The following is a 9164-nucleotide window of genomic DNA, read 5'->3' on the forward strand; positions in this document are numbered from 1 at the left end:
CTGCCTCAGCCTCCCGGAGTAGCTGGGACTACAGGCGCCCGCTACCTCGCCCGGCTAGTTTTTGTATTTTTTAGTAGAGACGGGGTTACACCGTGTTAGCCAGGATGGTCTCGATCTCCTGACCTCGTGATCCGCCCGTCTCGGCCTCCCAAAGTGCTGGGATTATAGGCTTGAGCCACCGCGCCCGGCCTTTTTTTTGTATTTTTAGTAGAGACGGGGTTTCACCATGTTAGCCAGGATGGTCTTGATCTCCTGACCTCGTGATCCACCCACCTCGGCCTCCCAAAGTGCTGGGATTACAGGCTTGAGCCACCGCGCCCGGCCGGTTGGACAGTTTCTAAGTTCTTTTCAAATAGTTGGTATTTAAATTTGTTACCTAGAAGGCTGGACTGCATAAGCATGGCAGTTTTTTCTTCCCTTTTAACTTCATCAATTTTTTTCTTGTATTTCTGCATCTAATATATTTTCTAGGAAATATACCTTTCTCAGTTTATTTTCATAAGTTGAGTTGTTGGATGCAGGTTAAAGTGAGGGGCTGTTTGTATTGTTTTTCAGAATACTCAGGAGCCTATCTCCATCTTGCACATTTGAAAAACACAGTTTAATGAATGGTAACAACATGGATTCCACATCTAGATTTCCTGCTGAGAAATAAGGCAAGATGTAACTTAGCACACTGATAACATCACTCTTGTCATTGGTGTCTAGCTGCTCACTCCCAAAGCCTGACAAGCTGATGCCATTGCTGTCTAAGGCTGCCTCCGGCTCAGTAGTCAGCTCAGTGCTCATGTGCTTTTTCTGGGCTTGTAACACCTTCATGAACGGACCTTCTGGATTCCCAACAGATGCTTCTTCAGCTGTCAAAAAAGAAGAGATTGCTTTGATCTTGAAAGATGATGGGACGGCATGCATCAGTCCATAGCTGTATGCTCCAGTCACACAGAGTAGGAGTCAGCAAACATTCAAGTGCCATTCAGAGAGGTGAAACATACACGCAATCCTAAACCTATGAAATGGCAACAACAAAAGGAGGAAAAGACATTTTTTGAAAACATGGCCACCTACTTGGAACATTCCATAGTGTGACATATAGTAACTCTGCTTAGGATTATTCTGTTGATCCCCAGGGGCCAATTGCCCAGGGCTCAGTGAAAGCCCAAGGTGGAAGACAAGTGCTTCCCTGATGAGCTGATGAGCTGGCCTCTCTGCAGACTGCTCCATACCCTGTGCTGTCCTGCCTCAGATGCAGAGAGAGCACAAGACTCCCTCTCTCATCCTCAGTGTATCTGTGTTCTTGCTACCATCACAGCTGAATGCAATGAAAGGCGGTCCTCTGAGAGGAGCAGGGTGGAGATGCTAAAGTGGAGGCCCCCTCCCATTGCTGATAGATCCTCATCTGGCACGCGCTCCACTCACCCACCCCATTCTCTGCTCCCACATATCGTTGCCGCATCACAGAAGAGGTGACATGGAAAAAGCACTGTGTCCACCCTAGTTCTTTTCTTAAATTTGGGAAGGGATCCAGGGTGTAGGTTAAGAGATTAATTTGCCAGATGGTGTGCCTATGTTGTTAAATATATAATGAATCTATGGTATGATAGCAGTTTCTGGATAAACATTACTTGAGGTCCTAAAATGCAGAAGGGAAAAAGCAACTTTTGTCAGATGCCTACTTTGCTTTCATTTCATCTCTAATATTTTGGATGGGGAATCATCCAAATCTGACTGCATGAAGGTCAAGTGTGCCAGTGTGCAGCTGGGTTTCTTTTCCAGAATTAAAAGTATTTTGGGTGGTGGTGAGGGTCAGAGGAAGAAGTGAAGATTGTGAGAAAGGAGAAACATGGGCTTGGGGAGAACCCAGAATTGGAGACAGAAGACCTGGCACTAGGCTACAGCATTTAGCATCTCTGATCTTGTTTTTCCTCATCTGTAAAAGGAGATTAACAATGGTTTTCTGTCCACCTCTTGGGGAGAAGGGAATAATTTAATTGGTAAAAAAAAAAAGTTTTGAAAATAAGCAACACTTGTTTGTTTTATATAAGTAGCCAAACATTATTAATTATCCACCCCGTATCACTGGTGGATACTTGTATTCAAGTTATCTGGACTGGAAAGCAGTCACATTTTAGTAGTCATGAAGTTGGTACTAATAAACCTAATCTACAGAAAAACTCTTGAAAGCACTTGAGCATTTGTTCTGTGAATAGAAAGGTTCAGAACAAGTTCAGAGTTGGATGGTCTAAGAATGGAAAAGCCCTCCATTCCATTAGAAGAGCCAGGTAGCAATTTCTGGTTATGGAACCAGAAGCCCTCAGGCTTCAAATAAAACAGCATCACTTGTACTCTTATAAAATTGTAAAAACAAAAACAAAACAGGATCTACATCTGTCCTAAAAGGCAGAGAGTACTTGAGACCTCACACATATAAAACTAGCTTACAAACTACATTGCACTATATGAGGAAGTTATCACTGGGGGCAAAGCACCAAGCAGAGAGCACAGTACACTGGGTGTGGATGTTAATGTCATTCCCTAGCCTTCCCATTCCTTTCTCTTGGTCCTTTATGCATATGGAACAGTTCCATTATTAAATTTTGTGATAATAACTGAGAACCTGACTCCCAGCAAAGGAGTAGTTCAGAAGTTGAGGGAGTTTAACTCTGAATGAGTAAATAAAGCAATTATATCATTAGCTTAAAATTTTATCATCAATTAAAATAAAATAAAAACAAATACTTAATGTAACAATTTATCACCAGGCAATTTGGACTCACGACAATGTATGGTGTTTGTCAGACCTGCATTGTTGCAGTGCAGCTTGACTGTCTTGCAGACAGCCTCAGTGCTATTTTTAAATTGGCAGAGGCAGCAGGCCACATGGCTAAGATCCTATAGATGGAAAACACAAAACAATAAATTAGTGGTAAAGCAAAGGTAGGCAAAGTGGTAGGCAAAGGAGGCAGGCCAGCACTACCACAGGGCTGGGCAAAAAGGTGTTACTGAGGCCTGTGGACGGGACAGTTGGGTAGGAACCAGAAGACCAATGGGAAGGAGGACAAAGGTGCCCAACTGAAAGGTAAGCATGGCAGTGAGTATGGTATGCCTAGAATAAAGGTGGTTGGGATTAGAATTGGGTGACACTGATCAGTAGTTTAATTCAGAAGTATCTCTTCCCAACTCAAAAGTCTCACTTTGGGCTGAAAGTACACAGGAAGAAGGTAGACTTCTAAGAAGAGTCTGAATAAGCCCCCAACTTCTGGAGTTCCTTTCTCAATTCCTGTTGGGAGTGGGAAATATTAGAAATTACTCTGGGCATTAAAAAATAGCTCAGATTAACCTGGATTGTGGGGTTAAAAAAATAACAGAGATTGCATTGGCCAAATCTGGACAATTTGAGCATTCGAAAGAATAACAAAAAGCTACAACATAATTTATAAAAAAGAATCCATGAAGAATGATATTAAAAAAAAGAGGGAGTTGTTCTTTAATGAAATAATGCCAGCTAATGTAGAAGGAATGACAATTTTTAAAAGTGTCACTTTGCAACCACCAATGTAATAAAAATTGATTCAGACAAGGATTATCATTGATGGACGCAGCTGGGTGAAAAGACATCTGAGCCAGGCACAGTGGCTCACGCCTGTAATCCCAGCACTTTGGGAGGCCGAGGCGGGTGGATCACCTGAGGTCAGGAGATTGAGACCATCCTGGCTAACATGTTGAAACCCTGTCTCTACTAAAAATACAAAAAAATTAGCTGGGCGTGGTGGTGGGCGCCTGTAGTCCCAGCTACTTGGGAGGCTGAGGCAGGAGAATGGAGTGAAGCTGGGAGGTGGCACTTGCAGTGAGCCGAGATCGCACCACTGCACTCCAGCCTAGGCGACAGAGCGAGACTCGATCTCAAATAATAATAACAAAAATAAAAGACATTTGAGAACAGGATCTTCACTGATCTCAAAGTACTACCCCACAGATTTTTTATTAATTACCAAAGGGAAAAATTATTTTTTATTCTTTTATGAGACAAGGTCTCATTCTGCCACCCAGGCTGAAGTACAGTGGCAAAATCATAGCTCACTGCAATCTCGACCCCCTGGGCTCAAGTGACCCTCCAAATTCAGCCCCCCAAGTAGATGGGACTATAGACTTGCACCACCACGCCAAGCTAATTTTCTTTTTTAATTGTATTTTTAGTAGAGACAGAGTTTCACCTTGTTGCTCAGGGTGGTCTAAAACTCCTGGACTCAAGCGATCTGCCCGTCTTGGCCTTCCAAAGTGCTGGGATTACAAGTGTGAGCCACCACACCCAGCAAAATAACTACAATGGAGAGATCTGGAAGATCACCTTAAACAAATGATCAAACTTAGCATTATGAGCCACCTGCGGTCACGAGGCAGGAAGGATCCATCACCAATGCAGTATTCTTCCCAAAAATGCTTCACTTGAATCTCATCATGCGGAAACAGACAAATCCAGATTGTGGAACAATTTACAAGAAAACTGTCTTTGACTCTTAAAAAATGACTTGTCATTAAAGATCAAAAAAAGTAGAGTAATGTTTTAGATTAAAGGAAATGAAGACATGACATGCAGTGCCCAATCTTTCATTGGATTCTGTACTGTTCTTTCATCTTTCTGGTATGTTTGAATTTTTTTCAAAATATAAATTTGGGCAAAAGAGATAACCAAGATAATTGATTAATGTATTGTTATGGCTTATTGGGGGCAGTTTCAGAGAAATAAAAACAATCTCTGTAACTGGAATAAATTCTCAAGGTTAATCTTAAGCAGTATAGATAGCATGGTCATTAAGAATACAGATTCCATAGCCAGACTAGGCTTAAATCCCAGCTCTGTGAATAATATGAATTTGGGCAAATTGATTAATCTCTGTTCCTTGGCCTTGTCATTATAATAGTACCTACCTCTAATGAGTTTTGAGGATTAAATGAATCAGTACCTGAAAAATGCCTGGCACACAGTGAGTGCGCAATAAATGTTAACTACTATAATTATTACATTACAGAGGTTGTGGGGGGGCCTTTTCTGAGTCCTCCATAAGGATGACTTTATTAGGGCCATATTAAGATTGTGAAAACAGGAGAGTATTCAATGGATACATGAAGTCTGTGAGTTGGGGATACAATGTACAGAGTTTTAGATTAAAACTGCATCCAATAAGTTGGTCTGACACATCTTTTAAACCTATAGAGGAATAATCACAAGTGACTAGTATATCCTTTGGTCGCAATAGAAGCCTCTGATCTTCATACTCAGATTGAATGTACCCAGCAACGATCAACCTAGCAGTTTTACTTATATAGGGCAACTAACTCTTTTTTTTTTGTTTTTTTCTTTTTTTTTTGAGAGCTGGGAGTCTCGCTCTGTCGCGCCAGGCTGGATCTTGGGCGCCCGGACGCGGCGGCCCCGGCCGGCCGGGCCCGGACGTGCAGGTGGGCAGATCTGCAGCTGCACTGGGCAAGCTCGTCGCTCCGCCCGAGTTTTACGGCATTCTCACATCGCTCTCTGCCTCAGGCTCCCGGAGTAGCCTGGGACTACAGGCCGCCGCCACCGCAGTCCCCCGCGCCTTAATTTTTTGTATTTTTACTAGGAGCCGCGCCACCCGTGGTTAGCCGCAGGATGGTCTCGAATCTCCTGACCTCGTGAATCCGCCCGTCTCGGCCCCTCCCAAAGTGCTGGGATTACAGGCTTGAGCCACCGCGCCCGGCCTAGCAACCTTAACTCTTGACACAAAGGTGTTTCTTTTGTTTTGAGGCCGAGTCTCACTCTTACACAGGCTGAATGCAGTGGTGCAATCTTGGCTCACTGCAGCCTCTGCCTCCAGGGCTCAAGTGATCCTCCCACCTCAGCCTCCTGAGTAGCTAGAACTACAGGTGTGTGCCACCATGCCTGGCTCATTTTTGTATTTTTTGTAGAGATGGAGTATCACCATGTACTCCAGGCTGGGCTCGAACTCCTGAGCTCAAGCACCCCTCTCTCCTTGGCCTTCCAAAGTGCTAGGATTACAGGCGTGAGCCCAAAGTTTTTGTTATTCTTTTCCTGCCCCCAACTTTTGATTTTAAACATTTTCTTTTTTTCCTTTAAGCCTTAGGATGGCTAGGAAGCATTTTCAAATGATATAATGAACACCTGTATAACTTTCATCTGGAATCAACAGTTGCTAATACTTTGCCACATTTGCTTTCCATGTGTGTATGTCTATACATTTTCTGGACAAACCATTTGAGAGTCAGTTGCAGACATAATGACCCTTCACCATTAAAGACTTCAGTGTGCACTCCCTAAGAACCAAGACATTCTCCTACCTAATCAGAATACTATTATCACCCAATGAAACTTAATATTATCATTGTCTACTGTGCAGTACATATACACATTTTCACAATTGTCCCAATATAACATGGCTTAAAAAATTCAGAATCCAGTCAAACATCAGACATTGTATTTAGCGTTCATGATTTTTTTTTTTTTTTTTTTTTGTAGAAAGACCTTTAATACTTGTTTACAAAATTCAGGCATACATTTCAGTTTGCCCTGAACTGTGCCCAAGGCTGTGTGCTCATCTCTGCCAGGGTGTCTGTGCCCCTCATGTGTTGCTGATGAGGATGCAGAGCAGAGCCTGGGGTCCGGAGGCCTCGCAGGGCCTCAGGGGAAGGGGAATGTGAATGTGGCCCAGCCCAGAGGACCCTCCATTTCATCAATTTTGGATTGGGCGACAGAGGAAGCAGATGTCGGGGCTGCGGACCTGCTGGTCTGGGCAGGGGTCTGGGGACCCTGGGGCTGCCTGCCATGGTCTAGAGGAGGAGGCTACAGGGGGTCTACAGGGGGTCTAGAGGTCTACAGGGGGCAGTGGCTCAGCAAGGGGAGGCCTGGCTACCAGGGGCTTGAACATTCGCTCACTGGAGCCTTTGTGCTTGGCCCTCAGCAGCATGGCTGGGGCTGTGGTCCCGTGTGAGGTGTGCTGGAGGGTGTGTAGGTGGCCGGTAGTGACTGCTTGTGCCAGAGTGACACAGGCTTCCATGGGCCTGGCTGGGGACAGTTAAAAAGCTGAAAAGGTACTTGGCTTTGTGAGGGCAAGGCTTGGGAGGCGGGGCTCTGCAGGAGGCCATGTTCTCTGTCCTAGTTGCAGGGGGTGGTGGGGGAAGGTGGGACAGATCCCATCTGGCCTCTGTCCCTGGGCTGCAAGCTGACAGCAGGCCGGGGAAGCAGTGAGGCTCTCTGCCCTGGCCTTGGGGAGGAGTGCATGTGTGAGGCTGGGGTACAGTGGCCCTAGAGTGGGGCTAGGGCTCATCGTCAGCACCAGGCTGGGGGAAGATTTAAAACCAGGGTCCTGTCTCTGAGCCACCCCACAGGGACGCTCGATCCAAGCCTGTTAAGGCCGTGGAACTCGAGGGTAGGCAGTGGGCTGGGCCCCCATGGGGTCAGAACGGAGGTGAGGGCTGTCCCGGAGGAACATTAGTGTTTCTGAGAGCACCCTAGTATTGCTCTACCTCGGCCAGCTGGGCAGCCCAAGTGTGGGACCCTGCTCAGGGAGTACCTCAAGGGCCTGGGCCTGGGTGGCACCGGCAGGCTTGGACACTGCCCTGGCAGCAGGGGCCCCATGGAAAGCAGGAGACCTGGCAGGGGGTGCCGCCCAGTGTGGATGGAAGGGCGGGGCGGGGCCACCGGTAAGTCACTGGGCAGAGGCACGAGCACGTCCACGTAGCTGAGCAGGAAGAAGTCTGGCCATCCAGCACGCCCTCCTACCAGTTCTCGTCGATCTGGTCGATCAGCATGAAGACATCACCCTCATGGAAGCCCAGCTCCCCATCGTTCTTGGGCTCGAAGTCCTACAGTGCCTTGCAGCTTGGCTGGTCTAGGGTCGGCATGCTCCTGCTAGGAGTCCGGATGGGCTTGTCGGAAGATTGGAAAGAGGATGAAGCTGCAATCCTGAGGACTGTGGTGCAAGGGAAACCCCTTTTGGACTGCTCAGGCTCTCCGAGGTCAAAGGGCTCCCGAGGCTTGGGCTTATACTTCCGCTTGGAGTCTAAGGAAGCTTCCTGCGTCCTGTGCTTGAGCTTCTTGGCCAGCTCATCCAGGATCTGCATCGCCTGCTGGTGGTAGTCCAGCTGCGCCTCCACCAGAGCCGGGAGTTGACTCATCTGCTCAATGTCGGTATCCAGGAGGTTGTGCATGCTGGTTTCCTCCTTGGACTCCTCAAACTTCTCCAGCGCCTGGCGCAGCTCCTCATCAGAGATCTTGCCCTGCTGCTTTTTTTAGTCAAAGTCCAGGCGGCGACCCTCCAGCTTCTGCAGGTGGTGCTGGATCTCCTTCAGGTCTTTCTTGCATAGGTTCTGGACGGGGTCAGTGAAGTTCTACTTGACCTCTATTTCCAGGGAGTCCTTCACCTCCACCAGATGCTTCCTTGGACTTGCTGGCATCCAGCAGTGCATTGCTGAAGTTGCACTCGTCACCCAGCTCCTTCCCGTGGTGGATCAGGCCCTCACCCAGGTGAAGATATAGATATATATCCATAGCTATATCTACAAAGAAGGCCAGGCATGGTGCCTCATGCCTGTAATCCCAGCACTCTGGGAGAATGAGGCAGGGGGATCACTTGAGGCCAGGAGTTTGAAACCAGCCTGGGCAACGTAGTGAGATCTCGTTTCTCCAAAAAAAATAAAAAAAATAAAAAAAATAAAACTCACACCGTATATGTAAATTAACTCAAAATGGATCAGAGACCTCAATGATGTAACTACACAATTTCTGGGAGAAGACAGAGAGAGTGAATCTTTTCTACTTTGGATTAAACAACAGGTTCTTAAAGATTTCTTAGGTAAGAAACAAAAAAGCACAAGCCATGTAAGAAAAAATTGCTAACTTAAAGCTGATCAAAGTTTAAAACTTCTGCTCTTCAGAAAACTATTTATTTATTTATTTATTTATTTATTTATTTTTTGAGACAGAGTCTCACTCTGTAACCCAGGCTGGAGTGCAGTGGTACAATCACATCTCATTGCAACGTCCACCTCCCGGGTTCAAGCACTTCTTGTGCTTCAGCCTCCTGAGTAGCTGGGATTACAGGCATGGGCCACCACACCTGGCTAATCTGTGTATTTTGGTAGAGATGGGGTTTAGCCACATTGGCCAGGCTGGTCTC

The 9164-nt window shown here is 46.3% G+C and overlaps 1 protein-coding gene and 1 pseudogene across 2 annotated transcripts in view; both read right to left on the reverse strand.

Moving 5' to 3' along the window:
- Positions 1-1127: 1127 nt before the first annotated feature.
- Positions 1128-9164, reverse strand: part of LOC108522886 (leucine-rich repeat-containing protein 37A3-like) — a 23164-nt gene continuing 15127 nt past the window's right edge. Inside the window, 1 exon segment of the mRNA XM_017863349.1 lies at positions 1128-2889. Within this exon segment, the coding sequence (XP_017718838.1) occupies positions 2793-2889 (97 nt within the window). The 3' untranslated portion in view covers positions 1128-2792.
- LOC108522949 (endophilin-A2 pseudogene) lies at positions 6044-8582 on the reverse strand (annotated as a pseudogene). The gene has a single exon (XR_001883650.1). The product of XR_001883650.1 is annotated as an endophilin-A2 pseudogene (transcript).

This window comes from Rhinopithecus bieti, unplaced genomic scaffold (genome assembly GCF_001698545.2).
Source record: "Rhinopithecus bieti isolate Rb0 unplaced genomic scaffold, ASM169854v2 scaffold_2349, whole genome shotgun sequence".
NCBI classification, from domain to species: Eukaryota; Metazoa; Chordata; class Mammalia; order Primates; family Cercopithecidae; genus Rhinopithecus; species Rhinopithecus bieti.